Genomic DNA, 19,779 nt, shown 5'->3' on the forward strand with positions numbered 1-19,779 from the left:
CTGAGCCTAGCCTGCCTGCTCATCTCTCCCATCTTTTGAAGTTACCCGAGAAACGCTTGGGTTTTTGTACCCTTGACTGCTTCCTGAAACTGGTCATGGTCCTTCCTAGGTGACCATGACCTCTCTCTTGTTGTCCTCCTCTGACTTTCTGCCTGGTTTCCTTTTCTAGTCTCTTCTGTGGGATCCTTGGAACTGATGTCTCCTGGAATCTCAGTGTTGACTCATATGCTCCTCCCACCACACAGTTTCCTTAGGAGAGCATATGTGGGCTTAGGGTTGCAATCTCCATCTACCACCCAACGGTATGCTCAGGATTCACCAAACACAGCCCTGTTCTCCAAGCTTCAGTGATACATATCTAACTTCCAATGGAATCGATCTACTAGTGTTCTCACAGATTTTACAAGCTCAACATGCACAAAATCAAGCCACCACCTTCCCCTCCACACCTGTTCCTCCCTCTGTATTTCTGACCTCAGTCCAGGACACCAGCATTCACCCATGTCAGAAGCCAAGAGGCAACTTTTACTTTCACAGTTCACATCAAATCAATCTCCACAACTAGCTAATCCTGCCCATGCCTTTGTCTTCTTGACTTCATCATTTCTCCCCAGACAGTCTCCAGCACAGGCTCCAATTCCATCCCTTGGGAACATTTCTCTGATCTGTAGCTTGGGTGATTTGTGTGAAATGCACAGCTCTCTAACCATGCTACCCACTTGCTTAAAATGCTTCAACAACTCCCCTTGCCTACAGCCTCAAGTCCTGCTCCTCACTGGGCCCAAACCTCCACAGCACAGTGTGGCCCAGCCTCCTGCTTCCTGCTTGGTGTCTCCTGCCCAGACCGGACTGCACACTGACAGTCCATGAGCAAAACCAGCCTGAAGATATTTTTTTTGTTTGATCTACGCAGCATTTTACATTTTAAATTATTTGCCAACATTAAATGGGGGAAATGGGGAAATTTCACCCCAATCAGGATTTCCTGCTTTCTTTTTTAATTTTTTTTTTTTTGAGACAGAGTCTTGCTCTGTCACCCTGGCTGGAGTGCAGTGGCTCAATCTCAGCTCACTGCAACCTCCGCCTCCTGGGTTCAAGCGATTCTCCCACCTCAGCCTCCCGAGTAACTGGGATTACAGGCATCCGCCACCTTGCCTGGCTAATTTTTGTATTTTTAGTAGAGTCAGGGTTTCCCCATGTTGGCCAGGCTGTTTCAAACTCCTGTTCCCAGGTGATCCAGCCACCTTGGCCTCTCAAAGTGCTGGGATTACAGGCGTGATCCACCACACCTGGCATGGATTTCCTGCTTCTCTTAACAACCCTGAGCCACTTTCCTAGAAACAATTGGTGGGTTTCTAGGAAAACAATAACTGGGAACTGTACTGTGTGGAGGGAATTATGGAACTGGGGGATGTTTATGGTTTTCAAAATGATGAGTGGGGGTACACCAGTTTCTAATATCCCATTACACATTTATGTCTATCAAAAACCTATTTATAATAATTCATGCCTAGAAATTGGCTTTTTTAGATAACAGAGAACTTTTTCACAGTTCAACTACATACTGGATTTTCTAGGAATGCATCTGCAATAGACATCAAAGACTATACTTCATCTTGTTCAGAAAGTCTTCAGACTTTCTGGTCTAATCAGACTTTCCTGGTTGCGGGGGGAGCTATTAATATAATCGTTTTAGAAGTCCCATCACCAACGGTGACCCTTCTTGTGGTATGAGTCTCCAACTCCTATATCATTCTGCATTTATAGCAGATCCATTCACATTGATGCTATGGAGAGGGGCAAGGATTCATGTACATCATTTTCTTCTAAAGTAACTGGGCCCTGGCAGGGCGTAGTGGCTCACACCTATAATCCCAGCACTTTGGGAGGCTGAGGTGGGCGGGTCACCTGAGGTCAGGAGTTTGAGACCAGCCTGGTCAACATGATGAAACCCCGTCTCAAAATAAAAAGAAACCCCGTCTCTACTAAAAATACAAAAATTAGCCGGGCCTGGTGGCAAGCACCTGTAATCCCAGCTACTCGGGAGCCTGAGACAGGAGAATCGCTTGAACCCGGGAGGCGGAGGTTGCAGTGATCTGAGATCGCGCCATTGCACTCCAACCTGGGCTTCAGAGCGAGACTGTGTCTCAAATAAATAAATAAATAAATAAATAAATAAATAAATAGTAACTTGGCCCAAGCATTTACATATAGTATTTATTTTCTATTATTGTATTGTGTTATGCTATATTGTATTCCATACATTCATACAGATTATTTTGTTGTAGATTACTTTCACTTCTCCTTTGGCGTTAGGGCATTATATTACTTATTTTGGAAATATGCAAAGGTAGAGGCTATTATTTACGAATTTCATTTTAGGAAAGTAAAGGCGGTGTCACTAAATGTGTGCTGTGACAACAGTGTGTGGTTTCTGACCATGCTGAGGAGGCTGCCTGTGCTGGGCCTTGGGGCCTACATCTCTCCTCTGGGGCCACCCAGTCTGATCTCTGGTTAGTGTTTCCTGCATGGCCTTGTAAGCATTTGCCTTTTCTGCCCCTGCTGTAATGATTCCAAGGCACTTATATTAATAGCTCCCCACGCACCAGGCCCTTCTGCCCTTATTTCTCAGGATGGTTGTGAGGATCAAATCATACCAGATAACGTGTGCAAAGTCCCTGGAACAGAGTGAGTGCTTTGCCCCACACCCCTGTGTACAGCATCACCTTGGCCTGCACTCTTGATTCCGTCCCTTTGCCTAAGTGTTACCCTGCCTTCTATTTCTCCTTCTGAAGATGACACCTCCTCCAGGAAGCCTTCCTTCAACTCCCAGACTGTGATGGGTACCCCTCCTTTGCCTTTCCCAAACTATTCTGGGATTGTCTACTTGTGTGCCTAGCTCCCCAATTCAGACAGGAAACAAGGGGAGGGCAGGAACCATATCTAGGTGCTGAGCATAAAGTAGGTGCTTAATGAGTATCTCATCGTTGAACTGTTGCTGCTGCCGCTGCCACTACTGCTGCAAACCCCAGAGCTGCAGGAAAAGGACCTAGACCGCTGGGGATGCCACCCTCCCTCGCATAGGGGCAGACAGTGAGCAAGCTGCTGGCTTACCAGGGCTCCAAGAATGTTCCACACATCTTTCTCTGCAAATACTGCTTTCAGCTTTGACCAGCCCAGCACGGCAGCTGTGTGGCAGAGGGCAGACCGGCAGATCTGGGAGACAAGAAGGCTCAGCATGAGGAGCTGGAGAGTGGCACTGGGCAGGGACACGGAGTGGTGCAAAGAACGGAGACAAGCAGCATCACATTCAGCCTCGATGGGATGGAAACGCTGGTGAATCGACAGGGATCCAGGGCTTAGGAAAAAGGCAGGGATCCAGACAGCTTGGCTCTACTTACAACCCCCTTTTCCCACTAATAAGAAGTTTAAAAATTACAGTTCTAACAATTTTCCCAATTGTTGTGGTGTGGCACTGCAACCCAGAGCACTGGAACTATCCAGCTCAGAGCCTTATTCACCAGCGACATGGCTTCCCACGCCACCGCGCCCCCCCGCCCCACCCACCCTCCCTGCCCCACAAAACAGTCTCTCTGAAAACAAATTTCCCCAAAGTCTTAATCCCCCAACTGGGTGGTCACTGTTCCAAATCAGGGCTGGCTCTGTCAGGAATAGCACGGCTGAGTTCACCGGTGGGACTCCCCCGCGCAAAGATAATATCCCCATTCAATCGCTTGCCCAGCCGGCCTCAGATGCGCCTAAGAGGCCTCAGTGATGGCAGAGTAGCCTGCTCTGTGGAAACAAGGTGTCCTGTCACAGAGTAAGTCAGCCAGTCTTCAAGTGTTCAAGCTGCAGTTCACGTTCCTGGGTCTCCTGGGCTCAAAGCTGGACTCATTCATTCCGAAATGAAGGCCAGTTCCAGGCCCTCTCTATTCTGCCTAACACACTGCCTCCCACAGGGTCTTCCCGACCCAGGGAGCTCTGTCTCTATTCACAGGCAGAGAGTATGCAGACAGCAGCATGGAGAGGGGGCCCCTGGAGCCACAGGCGGGAGGCAGAGAGAGGGACTGCTGCCCATCGATGAGACTTTCCTCCCAGGAGAAACACCCACAGTGTTCTGGGAGTCAGTGGCCAACCGGATGGAGCCAGAAGCTGGAGAAAACTTTAGTGCAAGCCATGGACACGGGAAGGGGAGCATCACACACCGGGGCCTGTTGTGGGGTGGGGGGAGGGGGGAGGGATAGCATTAGGAGATATACCTAATGCTAAATGACGAGTTAATGGGTGCAGCACACCAACATGGCACATGTATACAAATGTAACAAACCTGCATGTTGTGCATATGTACCCTAAAACTTAAAGTATAAAAAAAAAAAAAAAAAACTTTAGTGCAAGCATCTGTTCATCTCTAGTCTCTCACTAAAACTCTGCAAGGTCAGAGACTAGTTGACTCCTTCAGCACCATCCAGTACTGCCATAGCCCTGCCTAAGCACTCAACATGCTTAGCAGTTACCTCCCATGAAAACGGGGACTGAAGACTGGGCTCCAAGGCCTGGCCTCTCACCAGAGCCACGTCAGTATTCACATCCCTCAGGTGGAGCACCAGGGGGGCTAGCAAGTTGAGGATCTGGTGCTTCAAGGGGAAGACAAGGCCCCTTTTCTTGACCTTGGCCAAGAGACTCCCATAGATCTCAAAGGCTGCCAACCGCAGATGCTCTGACACCTGGGAGAGAAGATATGCATGCGTGGGGAAGCAGAAGCAATCAGGTCCCTGAGCTCCACCCCCACCAACCCCACAATCCCGTGTCCATTCGCTCCCTCAAATGACCTGCTCTGATCCCCGCCTGCTGTGCTCTGTTCTCTCGCTCCATCTCACCCCTTCAGAAAGATACAAGGACGGCAGGAGCAATCAAGTCCCTACAGAACAGTATCGTATTCAAGGTGAAGGACCTTGAATCATTCTGCCAACTCTGTGAGGGGTTTTGTTTTGTTTTGTTTTGTTTTGTTTGCTTTGTTTTGTTTTGTTTGAGACAGGGTCTCGCTCTGTCGCCCAGGCTGGAGTGCATGGCACGATCACAGCTCACTTCAGCCTTGACCTCCTGGGCTCAAGCAATCCTCCTGCCTCAGCCTCCCAAATAGCTGGGGCCACAAGCGCATACCACCAGACTCAGCTAATTTGTTGTTGTTGTTGTCAGAACGGGGTCTCACTATGTTGCCCAGGCTGATCTTGAACTCCTGGCCTCATGTGATCCACTGCCTCGGCCTCCCAATGTGCTGGGATTACAGGTGTGAGCCACCACACCTGGTTAACTCCCTTATTTTACGGATGCCTAGAGAAAGAAAATGATCCGAGAGGCCTTCACCTGCTCAAAGAAGGGCACCAGCGTGAAGGTGGAGGAGTGCTGCCAGGTGAGGTGGCTCTGGAGATTCTTCACCACCAGCAAAGTCTCCAGTATGATGTCGCTGTTCGAGGAGTAGCAGCAGTTCAGCACACAGGGCTGGAGGATTCGGAGCCGCCTCACCTGCAGGAGACAGTGGCTCAGGGAATGGGGAGCTGGGGAAATGACTCCTGCCAAGCCAAGGAATTCTCATTTCAAGTCAATTCAGCCCCACAATTGAGAGCCACACTCTACTGCTTTTTCATACCAGAGCTGGGACTGGCCCAGCATCTGGGTAGCCATCGGAGTGAGCTGCCCAGGAGGGCATTTGGTGAGGTACCTTGTGTCCATCATGAGAAAAGGGAGAAAACAGAGGAGGCCCCTCCTCCCACTACACCATAAGTTTCTATCGCCACTGTGCTTCTCATCCCTGATGATGACAGCAATCTCCAGGGGACCTGGATGACATGTGTGAGATCCTGGGGTTAGCTTGGTCTATTCTCTGAAATGACCCATGAAAAAACTTCCTCAGGAGACCTTTCCTGGGAGGGAGAAATCATGAATGGCTCAAGCCCCAACTCCTGTCTGTGGTGTACTGGCCTCATGAGGAGTTGCTTTCTCTGATCCCAAGAGTGTGTCCCACCCTATCTATAACTGGACACACCAGATGTTCCTTCTCCTGGTTACAATATCTCCTGAGCGCACACCCTTAGTCCCTGCCCCATTTTACCATGTTTTCATGCTTCGCAAAGACCTCTAGCATCTGCAGCAATGGCTTCACTGTGGCTGGCTCCTCACTCTTGAACCAGTTTGCCAGAATGCGGGTGGTGAAGTCATCCACTAAGGCTGCCACATCTGGGCACTGAAGCAGCTGGGGAAGGGAGACCAAGAAAGACAGGTGGGCAAGGAGAAAAAAAAATCCTCAATGACTTTGGACTACGTTCCTACTCACTAGTAGGGAAATGTTCTTAAGGGTTTAGAATTGGTAGAGCGGCCAAAGCTTAAAGGGTGAAATTGCACCTGTCATCCCAGAAGTCATTTATTCATTCTCCAGGTTTTCCTTAAGCACTTTTTTTTTTTTTTTTTTTTTGAGATGGAGTCTTGCTCTGTCGCCCAGGCTGGAGTGCAGTGGTATGATCTCGGCTCACTGCAACCTCTGCCTCCCAGGTTCAAGCAATTCTCCTGCCTCAGTCTCCTGAGTAGCTGGGACTACAGGCATGTGCCATTACGCCCAGCTAATTTTTGTATGTTTTAGTTGAGATGGGGTTTCAGAATGTTGACCAGTCTGATCTTGAACTCCTAACCTCAGGTGATCCACCTGCCTTAGCCTCCCAAAGTGCTGGGATTACAGGCATAGCCACCACAAACCTGGCCCCTTAAGCATTTGTTTTTTTTTCAGATGGAGTCTCACTCTGTCGCCTAGGCTGGAGTGCAATGGCACGATCTCGGCTCACTGCAACCTCCATCTCCCGGGTTCAAGCGATTCTCCTGCCTCAGCCTCCCGAGCAGCTGGGACCACAGGCATGTGTCACCATACCCGGCTAATTTGTATTTTTTGTAGAGAGAGGGTTTCACCATGTTGGCCAGGCTGGTTTCGAACTCCTGACCTCAGGTGATTCACCCGCCTAACCTCCCAAAGTGCTGGGATTACAGGTGTGAGCCACCACGTCCGGCCCCATTAAGCATTTTTGATAAGGGAAACTGCAGGAGACAAAAGTAAGAAATGCACTCTGCCCTCAAAGATCCTAGCAATTCAGCTGGAGAGTCAAGACTTAGGTACATAAACCACCTAGTGAACATTTCAAGGCAATAACAATACTGCACAAATTAAAAGCAAGTAAAAAATTATTATAAACAGGTGTTGATTCATCTAGGAAAAGATTATGAAAGAGGTAGAACTTGGCCAGGCATGGTGGCTCACGCCTGTAATCCCAGCACTTTGGGAGGCTGAGGTGGGCGGATCACCTGAGGTCAGGAGTTCGAGACCAGCATGGCCAACATGGTGAAACCCCATCTCTACTAAAAATAAAAATATTAGCTGGGCATGGTGGCAGGCGCCTGTAATCCCAACTACTCGGGAGGTTGAGGCAGGAGAATCGCTTGAACCCAGGAGGTGGAGGTTGCAGTGAGCCAAGATCATGCCATTGCACTCCAACCTGGGGGACAAGAGCGAAGCTTTGTCTCCAAAAAAAATTTTTTTAAATAAAAAAAAAAGAAAGAGGTAAAATTTGAGTTGAACTTGAATAAAGAGAACTTCAATGAGCAGATGGGAGGGGAATGTAAGCATGTGTGTGTTTAACGGGAAAAGGTGGGTATAGCAAAACAAGGGTGAAATGTAGGGATAAGCTAAGCATAATGTAGTTGAGGGAAGGGCAACTGGGTACTGACCCAACTCCAGAGGAGGATCCCATTGGCAAGAAATGTTGGGCGTGGGAAATGTGTTGGGGGTTGACAGAAGGTCCTAGGAGGAGACAGACCAGCATGTTATCTTTTGGAGTTGCTCCAGTCAAGTGTGGTGGCTCACACCTGTAATCCCAACTACTCTGGAGGTTGAGGCAGGACAATCACTTAAAGCCAGGAGTTGGGGACCAGCCTGGCAACATAGCGAGACTCCCTGTCTCTAAAAAAAGTTAAAATAATTGCTTCAAGCACAGGTAATAAGGGTCTGGACTAGGCCAGGGTAGTGGGAATGGAGAAAGGATGACCCTGAAGAACACTGCAAAGCACATATTAGTCAGATTTACTGACGTGCTGAAAAAGCAAAAGAGAAAAGTCAAAGACAGTCCCCTAGAATAATAATTTTTTAAAAGGGAGGAGGGGAAAAGGAGAATTATTAAGAAATCATTGTCGGCCAGGCGCAGTGGCTCACGCCCGTAATCCCAGCACTTTGGGAGGCCGAGGCAGATGGATCACCTGAGGTTGGGAGTTTGAGACCAGCCTGACTACCATAGAGAAACCCCATCTCTACTAAAAATACAAAATTAGCCGGGTGTTGTGGCACATGCCTGTAATCCCAGCTACTCAGGAGGCTGAGGCAGGAGGATCACTTGAACCCAGGAGGCGGAGTTTGCAGTGAGCCGAGATCGTGTCATTGCACTCTAGCCTGGGCAACAAGAGCGAAACTCTGCCTCAAGAAAAAAAAAAAAAAAGAAAGAAAGAAAGAAAGAAAAGAAAAAGAAAGAAATCCTTGTAATGATCATTCAAGAGCACTGAGGACTCCAGGCTCTGCTGGGTGATATTGAAAAGCGATGCTGACTCCAAGGCAGTCAGCCTTGGCTGCATGCTAGTGTCACTTGCAAAGCTATTAAAAATGCTGATTCTTGGACCCCACATCACCCCCAAGATTCTGAGTTAATTGGACTGAGTTGGCACCCAAGTATTAGTGTAAGTTCTCCTGGAGATATGAATATGCATCCAGGGCTGAGAACTCCTGCTCTAAGTGCACATGCTTTGGAATGAACATGCCAGGTGGACACCTTGAGTCTGCACAGGTAGACTGGCTCAGACTTACACATATCAGTACATTCACCTGGATAAACCAGCCTGGCATGCACTCTGTTTAAGGATAGACTAGCATGCACGTGATGGAAAACACTGCAATGGAAAAACATGTGTAGTCATGCAAATGGAAAATCAGGAGTTAAATTAGTCTTGTAGACAAGAAAAAGCCAAACAATTCAATAGGACAATGGGCAAAGGACATGGGAAGGAATTCACAGAAAGGCAAATCCAAATCACAAAATTATATGCAGAATGTTCAAAATCAATAGGAGCCAGGGAGATGCAAACCAGAGCAGCAATGAGATACTGCTTTACACCAAGTCCATCCAACGCACGGCCCACAGGCCCCACGCAGCCCTGGACAGCTTTGAATGTGGTCCAACACAAATTTGTAAACTTTCTTAAAACATTATGAGGTTTTTGCGATTTTTTTTTTTTTTTTTTAGCTCATCACCTACCATTAGTGTTAGTGTATTTTATGTGTGGCCCAAGACAATTCTTCTTCCAATATGGCCCAGGGAAGCCAAAAGATTGGACACCCCTGCTTTATACCTGCCAGGAGGACAAACATCTAAAAAGAGTTAAGCTTTGTTGTTGGAAGAGAGAGAGAGAAACCATTCTCTCACACTTCCCTGAGATAAATGTGAATTTTTAGTGCTTCTTTGCAAAACAATCTGTCAACATCTATTACATGTGTGTGATTATTTGAGCATGAAGAAGGATACATACTTGGTTGCTTGCATCTGAGATACTTGGGAGATGAAGAGGTGGAGGTATAGACTTAATGTGGTAGGAGAGGAGAAGGCAAAAGTAGAAGAGAAAAAAAAGACTGCATTTAAGAAATCAGTTTGCGGATCACTTGAGGTCAGAAGTCGAGACCAGCCTGGTCAACATGGCAAAATTCTGTCTCTACTAAAAATACAAAAATTAGCCAGGTGTGGTGGCAGGCATCTGCAATCCCAGCTACTCAGGAGGCTGAGGCAGGAGAATCACTTGAACTCGGAAGGTGGAGGTTGCAGTGAGCCAAGATCATGCCACTGCACTCCAGCCTGGGCAACAGAGCGATACTCCTTCTCAAAAATAAATAAATAAATAAATAGTCTGGGCACAGTGGCTCACACCTGTAATTCCAACACTTTGGGAGGCTGAGGCGGGTGGATCACCTGAGGTCAGGAGTTTGAGACCAGCCTGGCCAATGGTGAAACCCCGTCTTTACTAAAAATACAAATTAGCTGGGTGTGGTGGTGGGCGCCTATAATCCCAGCTACTCAGGAGGCTGAGGCAGGAGAATTGCTTGAACCCAGGAGGTGGAGGTTACAGTGAGCTGAGGTTGCACCATTACAGTCCAACCTGGGCAACAAGAGCAAAACTCCATCTCAAAAAATAAAATAAAATAAATAAATCATCAGTTTGCATGGTTTAATTTGCTTATTCATATTATATGTGTATATAGATTATTTTAAATAACATTGCTTGATGACTCGTGATATAGAAAATATCTTTTAAATAATAAAATAACATTTAAAAAGCCAAAAGTCAATCAGATACATTTAAAATATATGTACTTGCTTTAGTGTGCATGTATGCATGCACATGTGAAAGTACATTTACATGTTACTAACGGCAAAGAAGTCTTCATTAACATCTCAGCAGTTTTCATCTGTCTTTGATTGGCAGTCAGGCAGATCCACCCTAATTTACTCTCTAGTTGAGTAAGTAACTTCTTAAATTCTCTGAGCCTCACTTTCGTTCTCTACAAAATAGAGGTAAATAACACCCTTTTCACAGAATTAGAGAGAATTAAAATAACAGAGCTCTGCCGTTTCTTGAGTACACTGAAGAAAAGCACACGACCTTTTCTGTTTTAAATATTTCTACTTGTGATCATCTCAAGGAAATGAATAAAGATAACGAAGCAACAAACAGGGAGTGACAAAGTCTGTGAAATATTAGAAAGCTTTCTTAGCCATGGTCTCTCACTTAACAGATCTTGACTTACTTACCTGGTACCTAAAACCCCATTGGCTTTCCACTTTAGAATCTACTGCTTCTCTCTCTGATTGCTAAGAATGGGGTTCACTCATCTCGCTATTGGGGTGCTCCTTCCAGCCTTTTCCCAAGCATGCTAACCTCCCCTCCCCGTTGTCAGCCCGAAACCCCAATCAGAGTGGCAGATGAGCAAACGCTCTATCGTGTGTCCTCTTGTTTCAGCTGGGTATCAGACACTTGGGGGAACTTCTAGAGTGATTCTCAATCCTAGCTGTATTTTAGAGCATCACTTTAAACCTGGGAGCTTCTAAAACAAACTGATGCCTAGACCCCATCCCAGATAGATTCAAATAGAAAAATTTGACAGACAGTGAGGGGCGGGGTGGGGGCTTGGCGTTAGTATTTTTGAAACCTCCCAGGAGGATACTGATATGCAGCCAGGGTTCCGAATTACTGCTCTAAAGACAGTGGCAGCTATCTCATGGTGGCCTCCTGTCCACACGGGCTTGTGTCTTGTACTGTTTCCCAAAGCTGGGTCCAAGCATTTCCTGTGGCACAGCAACCACTGGAGTACTTTTAGAAAATTAAGACTTCGTCTGGATGTGGTGGCTCACGTCTGTAATCCCAGCACTTTGGGAGGCCAAGGTAGGCGGATCACCTGAGGTCAGGAGTTCGAAACCAGCCTGGCCAACATGGTGAAACCCTATCTCTATTAAAAATACAAAAATTAGTCGGGCATGGTGGCACATGCCTGTAGTCCCAGCTACTCGGGAGGCTGAGGCGGGAGAGTCACTTGAACCCAGGAGGCGGAGGCTGCAGTGAGCCAAGTTTGTGCCATTGTACTCCAGCCTGGGCAACAGAGCAAGACTCTCTCAAAAAAAAAAAAAAGAAAAAGAAAAAAAGAAAATGAAGACTTCTGGAGGGTGGGCACAATGGCTCATGCTTGTAATCCTAGCATTTTGGGAGGGGAGGCCAAGGCAGGCGGATCCCTTGAGACCAGGAGTTCGAGACCAGCCTGGCCAACATAGTGAAACCCCCTCTCTACTAAAAATACAAAAATTAGCTGGGCGTGGTGGTGTGTGCCTGTAGTCCCGGCTACTCAGGAGGCTGAGGCAGGAGAACTGCTTGACCTGGGAAGCAAAGGTTGCAGTGAGCCGAGATCATGCCACTGCACTCCAGCCTGGGTGACAGAGAGACTCCATCCCAAAAAAAAAAAAAAAAAAAAAAATGCCACCAGCAAAAAAGGCTTCTGGGCCTTACCCCAGACTTCCTGAATCCAAGTCTCTGGGGACAGGGCCCAGGAATCTGCATTTTAAACAGCTTCCCCAAGATATGAAGTTCATAAATTATTGAGATCCATTGGACTAAACCATCCCCTTCCAGTCAGGGTTCTGCATCCTACATGTCTCATTCCCACACCCTGAGCAGAAGTTCTGCCAACATGACATATATCCTTGAATGCGTATCTCAGCACCCCATACCAACATGTACAGATCAGCCTCTAGCAGTGGACACCTTCCAACAAGACACCAATGTCCTGTAATCCACGTAAGGGCACACAATGACACACTGGGATAACATCTGCTTACATCCTAGTATTATAAGTAATGTATTATCTTCTATCTCTGCGGTTATCTTCAAAAGTAGTCCAGCCCCTGTTAAAAAAAAAAATCAGGTGGCTTGAATTTTAAAAGGATCCCATTTGAAGCTGTAGTGGGTCAGAAACCCTGAAATTCTCCCAAACACTGTTGGTGGAAGTCTAAATTGGTACAGCTCTACTGGAAAGCAATTTGGCATTATTGTTAAAAGTTATAGAAGACATTCATATTTTTTGAACCAATAGTTCCACTTATTATATTCAATAGTTAAGGAAATAATCTGTAATATGGGCAAAAACTTTCACAGAGATGTTCATTAAAGTGTTATTTATAATTGTGTAAAATTGGAAACAGAACGTTGAATAAATTACAGATCATCTTTGTGATGAAACATTTTATATCACCATTAACATTTATGTTTATAGGCCAGGCATGGTGGCTCACAACTGTAATCCCAGCACTCTGGGAGGCTAAGATGGGAGGATCACTTGAGCCCAGGAGTTCAAGACCAGCCTGGGCAGTATAGTGAGACCCCTTCCCTATATTAAAAAAAAAAAAATTTTTTTATTAGCCAAGCGTGGTGCTACATGCCTGTAGACCTCGCTACTCAGAAGGCTGAGGTGGGAGAATCACTTGAGAACAGGAGATGGAGGCTGCAGTGAGCCATGATCACACCACTGCACTCCAGCCTGGCCAAGAGAGTGAGACCCTGTCTCAAAAAGCAAAATAAAACAAAATTTAAAAATGTACGTTACAAAGAACATGTAATGACATAGACAGATATTTGAATAGAGCTGGATACAGAATATTAGTAGAAAATGATTTCAACTATCACACACACACACACACACACACACACACCCCTCTATATAATTCATATAAAAACCTGAATGAATGTGGTTTCCTCTGGGGATTATGCTTAGTAATGGTTTTACAATTTTTGATATACTTTTCCATGTTTTCTAAATTTCCTATTTTTTTTTTCTGTCAGATGGCTGAATTATATTGAGTCAATCAGGGGCGCTGAGCAAGGATTAATTTTAAAAGGCTGCTCAAGGCTGAGGTGGTTGAAGGAGAGAGCGGTGTTGTTCTGTAAAGTCAGGGCAGAGTCAAACTGCCATGAGATTCAAGGAGGCACCAAAGCCCCCAGTTCAAGGTAACCAAATCAAGTGCCATTAGCCATGTCCCCCAACCCTTCCTAGCAGTGAATCAGTGGCCTTCCCAGAAGGTGTCTGTTGGGCGTGGCTGTCTCACAGAGGGATCACCCTCCCACCAAGAGCCAGTCACCTCTGTCAGGAACACAAGGGCCGTTAAGTGATTCTTGCAGTCTGGGTCCTGGAGGAACCTGATGATGGAGCTGAAGAGGGGGCGGTTGTGCCAACAGTTATTGATGACCAGGGACATACCAACAAGAGCACAGTGTTCGGGTGAGGCCTGGGCCTCAGGAGAGGGCCAAGTGAATGGACAGCCCTCCAGCCGTGGACCCAGGTGCAGCTCACCTGGCCAGCAGAGTGACTCCATCATAGTGTCTTTCAGGATTGACGAGCAGCCCCCAGCCCCCATGTCTCTGAATAGAAGACACATAGTGCCCATACCCAGAACTTCGAATCAAGGTCTTCAGGGCCTCCACGGTAGAACTGGAGAAAGGGCCGAAAACAGATACGAAGTCACTCACCATCTGCGCTCCTCTCCCTCACCGGCCACCTGCCCGACTCCCAAAGCTTTCTCAGGATCATGAACTGCTGGTGGTGGGACAGCCCCAGAGACCCAGGCTAATATTTTACAAGTGAAGCAACTGAGGCCAAGAGAGATGTGGCATCTGCAAGGTGACACAGTGAGCCAGCAGAAGGGTAAGAATGCAATCCAGGTCTGTGGACTCAGATGTGTGTTTTATCCACAGTATTGATCTCATTTTGGTGCAGAATCTCTGCATCAGCCTAGTAGGCCACGTTTAAAGAAGGAGTCTTTTCTAAAAAGTCCAGACAGCTGGACTTGCACCAGTAATCCCAGCAACACATGAGGCTGAGAGAAAAGGATGGCTTGAGGCCAGGAGTTCAAGACCAGCTTGGGCAAAATAGCAAGACCCTGTCTCTAAAAAAGTAAAATAATAAAATATAATTTTTTAAGTCCAGGGAGGCTTCTTGAAATGACGCATGGGGAACCTGTTAAGTGCCCTGGCAGGAGGGTGTGCAGAGGGATTCAGGCCCAGCAGGCTGACACCAAGTCAGGAGAAGGTGCTAAGATGATGGTCCCTGGAGCATAATCACTAGCAAACACCAAAGGTGCCGTATAGGGTCCATCCATTCAGCTATGTGTTGCTGATCCTGGCTTATTTCAGCGCCCCCTTCAACCACCAAAAAGGAGATCTGGAACAGCAGGGCCATGAACAAGGAGAAGAAGAAGGACTGCACCTCCATCCACCGACTGGGTTCCAGCAGGAGCTCATGGATGGCCCTGGTGGCCTGGGAGGGAGGAGGAGAGTGAGGCATTATCATATCTTCAACTCATAGGTCCTGTCACCAGGAAATCTCTTTCCACAACCCATCACCATGACAGACTTGCCCAGTAAAACCCATGCTGCTAGAGCAAGTGAAGACTAAATTAGTGTGAGCCAGAAAAATAAAGGGCAATTTCTAGAATGTCATTATTTTAAAGCACTCTTCTAATCATGGTGGTTGTTTTAGTCTCTTACCATCTTTGAGAGTTAAAGAGGAGCTGGGGAATCCAGTTCTTCTATCTCCCTGACAAAGCAAAGTTAACTGGAAAACCCTCCCTGCAACCCAACTCCAAGACTGCCATTAGACTGTTCTACCAAACACTGATACCTAAAAGGTCAAGGCCAAAGAGCCCAAGGCAGCTGAGGACAGGACAGCAGGGAGTCCCCTTCCCCACCCCGGCCCCCCTCTGCTGGCCTTTCCATACAATCAATGGTGAGATCTGTGTTCTGTGGCTGAGCTCCTGGTCCTTTGGTCTCCGGTGTGGAGTCAGCCTCTGGAGCAGGTAGTCCATGATCATTTCGTAGCTTTTGGGGAAGGATGCCAGGATTTCCCAGGGTTTGCAAACCCCCCTGCAGAGTCAGAAACCCACGGACACAGTTGCCCACTCCAGGTAACCCACTCTCCACAGGCCCCACAGTGCTTCCAGGGGAGGCGACTCTAGGCTCCTTTGCCCAGGCCCCTAGCTCCCCTGGTTTCTTCCTCCTTTCTTGTCTCTCTCTTCATTATCGCCTCTTTTTTCCTTCTATTCCTTTCATCTTTCCATCACCTCCAGACCTCCCTGTTCTTTGTCATCTCACACAAATCTGGAAATGTTCACTTGGTCTGTGAACCTGGTTTGAGAAAATATCTGAAGCCAAAGCTTGTTGACCACACTTGAATGTGTCAGATCGGTGAGAAGAGCCTCGCTGTGGGTCCCTTCTCTCTGGCCTGTCCAAGCTCTCACTACCCACCCACCCTCAGGCCACTGCATCTGTCTTCCAGGCTTTCCCCTGTCATCCTTAATACCCAGCATGACCACACCCCTCTTTAGGCCGAGTCTGATCACCAGCCCTGCACAGCACACCCAGCCTCATCCCATGGACAAGCTCTCTCTCCTCTATCATTGGGCACATGCCTTTCCCTTTGCCTAGCATGTCTCCCCTCTAATTTTTACCTGGCAAAATCACACTCAGAAGAAAAGTACATATCTGAAAAGCATTTGCTACAAATAAGATAAAATTTTAAGAAAATGTGCTTAGTGTCCTCAAGAAGTCATGGCCTTTTTGAAACAGGAAGAGAAAGCATTGAGGAAGTGAAGGTGAGATAAGAGGTGAAGACAGACTTTCACAGCTGGCAAACAATACACGGTATGCTCTGGGGACAAAAACAAGAGAGAAAAAATGAGTCGTCAGTGAAAGAATGGCAATGAGACTGACAGCCACTTCTCCACAGAAACAGTAGAGAGCAGAAGACAGTGGGATAAATCTTCCAAGTGTGGAACAAAAATAAACATCAACCCACAAGTTCCCAACAAATCTATCATTTAATGCAGATTTGCTTTATTTATAGATAAACAAAAATAGATGGTTTGATCAATAGAGTCTCGCTAGAGGATAAACTCCTAAATAATACCTTTCGAGGTATTGTTTTTTCTTTCCCATTTAGGGAAAAGAAAAATAATTTCCTAAGGAAAGTTTGAGGTGCAAGGGATGGTGAGCAAATAAAATGGTAAATATGCCTATAAATCTAAACACGATATTAGAGTAAGAATGAGCATAACAGCACTGTTAATAATAGCAAGAAGCTGGAAACAACAAATAGTCATTAAAAAAAATGGGTAAAATAAGTTTGTAGTAATCGTACAATGAGATATTATAAAACAATTAAATAAGCTTGGTCTGGCTGAGCGAGGTGGCTCACACCTGCAATCCCAGCACTTTGGGAGGCTGAGGAGGGAAGATTGCTTGAGCCCAGGAGTTCAAGACCAGCCTGGGTGACATGGTGAGACCCATCTGTACTTTAAAAACATACAAGAAAGGAAAATAAATAATAAATAAGCCTGGTCTAATAGATGACTTTGCATGCAGTAGAGAATATAAATTTATTTCAAATAGCCATTAAACATATAGTAAAATTGATAACATTAATCTTCCTGGTCTATACACACAAAAGAACCCCTCAACACATTCTCAAAAGGAGAAGACATTTAAATCATGTTTTCCAGTTATCATCCAATAAAACTAGAAAAAGATGATCAAAATATCTAACCACTTGGAAATTAAAAGGCTAAAGAAAGTAACCTGTATACATCTGTATAAATATGTCATTAGATGTTGTAATGGCATTTGGTGTTTTTCAAAGTCTATTTTTTATTTTTCAAAAAACTCAGCAGATTTTACCATTTCTTTGTGTTGAAAGCATTCAAAAGCCTCTCCTCCAGCTGTTTTGTAATGTATGATACCTTACTGTTGACCACAGTCACTCTACTATGCCAGAACTTTTTCTTCCTATCAAATTATAACTTTGTCCAGCCGGGTGCAGTGGCTCACGCCTGTAATCCCAGCACTTCGGGAGGCCAAGGCAGGCAGATCACCTGAGGTCAGGAGTTTGAAACCAGCCTGGCCAACATGATGAAACCTCATCTCTACTAAAAATTCAAAAATTAGCTGCTCATGGTGGCACAGGCTTGTAATCCCAACTCCTCGGGAGGCAGGCAAATCGCTTGAACCCGGGAGGTAGAGATTGCAGTGAACCAAGATTGCACCACTGCACTCCAGCCTGGGCTACGGAGCGAGACTCTGTCTCAAACCATCCCCAACCCAAAAGAAAACACTCTAATTATAGATATCAACCTTTCATTAAACAATTCCACATCAGTGGAAAAAAAATACTCAGCAGATATAGAATAGAAAGACACTTCCTTCTCATGATAAAGGAAATTAACAACAAGCAACCCTAATTTCCCTAGTAAGAGAGTCTACACAATCTGCTAGGACAGAGCAAGCCCATTCCAGCCTAGCTCTCACACCAATTAAAACTAAAAACACTGGACAAATACAAAAAGCAACTACCTCCCAACACTGGAAAAACAACATTTGAGTGAGTTTCCCAGAATTCTTTTTTCTCTATTATCTTCCAGCTTTGACCTGAAGGTGACCCGAGTGCTGAACTATGCAGCAGGCACAGGCAACAAAATCTGAGTAAAACTCTGTCTCTCTGGCCAGAGGACTGGGAAAATGGGTCCTTGTGAGTTGGAGAAGTATGGTTGGAATCTTTGTTTCTTTCTTTCTTTGTCTCTGTCCTCTCCCAAGCTCTGTCCTGAGAGTGACTCCAGATGCAGAGCTGTACAGTAGAAGCAGTTGGGGCAGCAACAAAAGCACCTAACACAGGGCACTGTGGCCCACTGAGCGTAGGGGTAGGGGAAGAGCTATTTTTTTTTTCTCTCTCTCTCTCTTTTTTCTCATTTCATCACCCTGAAGCCAGATCCAGTTGTGCAGCTGTAGCAGCACAGGCAGCTAAAACTCTGAGAGATTGCCGGGTGCATTGGCTCACACCCATAATCCCAACACTTTGGAAGGCCAAAGCAGAAGGATCCCTTGAGGCCAGGAGTTCAAGACCAGCCTGAGCAACATAGTGAGATCCATTCTCTAAAAAATGAATTTAAAAAATAGCGGGCATGGTGGCATATGCCTGTAGTCCTAGCTACTTGAGGGCTGAGGCAGGAGGATCACTTGAGCCCAGGAGTTCTAGGTTGCAGTGAGCTATGATCACGTCACTGCACTCTAGCCCAAGTAACAGAGCACGACCCTGTCTAAAAATAGTAATAATAATACTTTAAGTAGACATTTTAACCATGCTCCATGAGGTAAAGATTTACATAACTGAAATAAATGGAAAGGTCAGGAGTGGTGGATCACACCTGTAATCCCAGCACTATGCGAGGCTGAGGCGGGAGATCACTTGAGCCCAGGAGTTCAAGACTAGCCTGGGCAACATAGAGAGACCCTGTCTCTGCAAAAAGTTTTAAAAAATTAGCTGGGTATGGTGCCACATCCCTGTGATCCCAGCTACTCAGGAGGCTGAGATGGGAGGATAGCTTTAACCTAGGAGGTTGAGTCTGCAGTAAGCTATGATCATGCCACTGCACCCTACCTGGGGCAACAGAGCAAGACTCTGTCTGAAAAAAGAACTAAAGAGAGAGAGAGAGAGACAGAAGCAAAGAAACAAAGAAAGAAGTGGAAAGATGGATTTCCTCATGTTCTTAGCTGAGGAATAAGCTACTTTTTAAAATACCCAAATGGAAATTTTAGAACTGAAAAATACAATATCTGAAACAAAAATTCACTGGATGAGATCAAGAGGAAAATGGAGATTACAGAGAGAAGAGTTCATGAACTTGCAGATGAATCAATAAAAATTACACCAATCTGACGAACTAAGAAATTAGAAAGAAATTAACAGAGCTTCAGGGACTTATAGGACACCATTAAAAAGTCAAATATTCATGTCATTGAAATCTTATAAAAAGAAAAAGAGACTGGTACAGAAAAAAATATCTGAAGAAATAATGACCTAAAACTTCCCGAATTTGGTGAGAGACATACATTTACAGATTCAAGAAGTGCAGTGAAGTTCGAATAAGATACATCAATCACAAGACACATTGTGATTACATTAAGAGCCCACTTGAGTAATTCACAATAATCTCCCCTTCTCAAGATTCTTAGCTGAAAAAGCCCCTTTGCCATTGTCTCAGTTTGTATTGTGCTGCTATGACAAAATCTCATAGATTGGGTAATTTATAATAAACAGAAATTTATTGGCTGGGCACAGTG

The 19,779-nt window shown here is 45.9% G+C and overlaps 1 protein-coding gene across 6 annotated transcripts in view; it reads right to left on the reverse strand.

Annotated features, from left to right (window-relative positions):
* Positions 1-19,779, reverse strand: part of LOC129019706 (uncharacterized) — a 46,085-nt gene that overhangs the window by 3,180 nt on the left and 23,126 nt on the right. For 2 of the 6 annotated variants that reach the window (XR_008495713.2, XM_054462844.2), the window contains exons 1-5: positions 13,755-13,960; positions 6,110-6,250; positions 5,365-5,523; positions 4,515-4,724; positions 3,115-3,216 (exon numbers count right to left, since the gene is read on the reverse strand). Coding sequence is in view for 5 of the 6 variants with exons in the window: in XM_054462844.2 (XP_054318819.1) it covers positions 3,115-3,216; positions 4,515-4,724; positions 5,365-5,523; positions 6,110-6,250; positions 13,755-13,871 (729 nt within the window). In the remaining variant the exon portion in view is untranslated. The other 4 variants (XM_063647251.1, XM_054462834.2, XM_054462873.2 and 1 more) reach the window with 4 other exon arrangements.

The sequence above is a fragment of the Pongo pygmaeus genome, chromosome 1, assembly GCF_028885625.2.
Source record: "Pongo pygmaeus isolate AG05252 chromosome 1, NHGRI_mPonPyg2-v2.0_pri, whole genome shotgun sequence".
Lineage (NCBI taxonomy): Eukaryota > Metazoa > Chordata > Mammalia > Primates > Hominidae > Pongo > Pongo pygmaeus.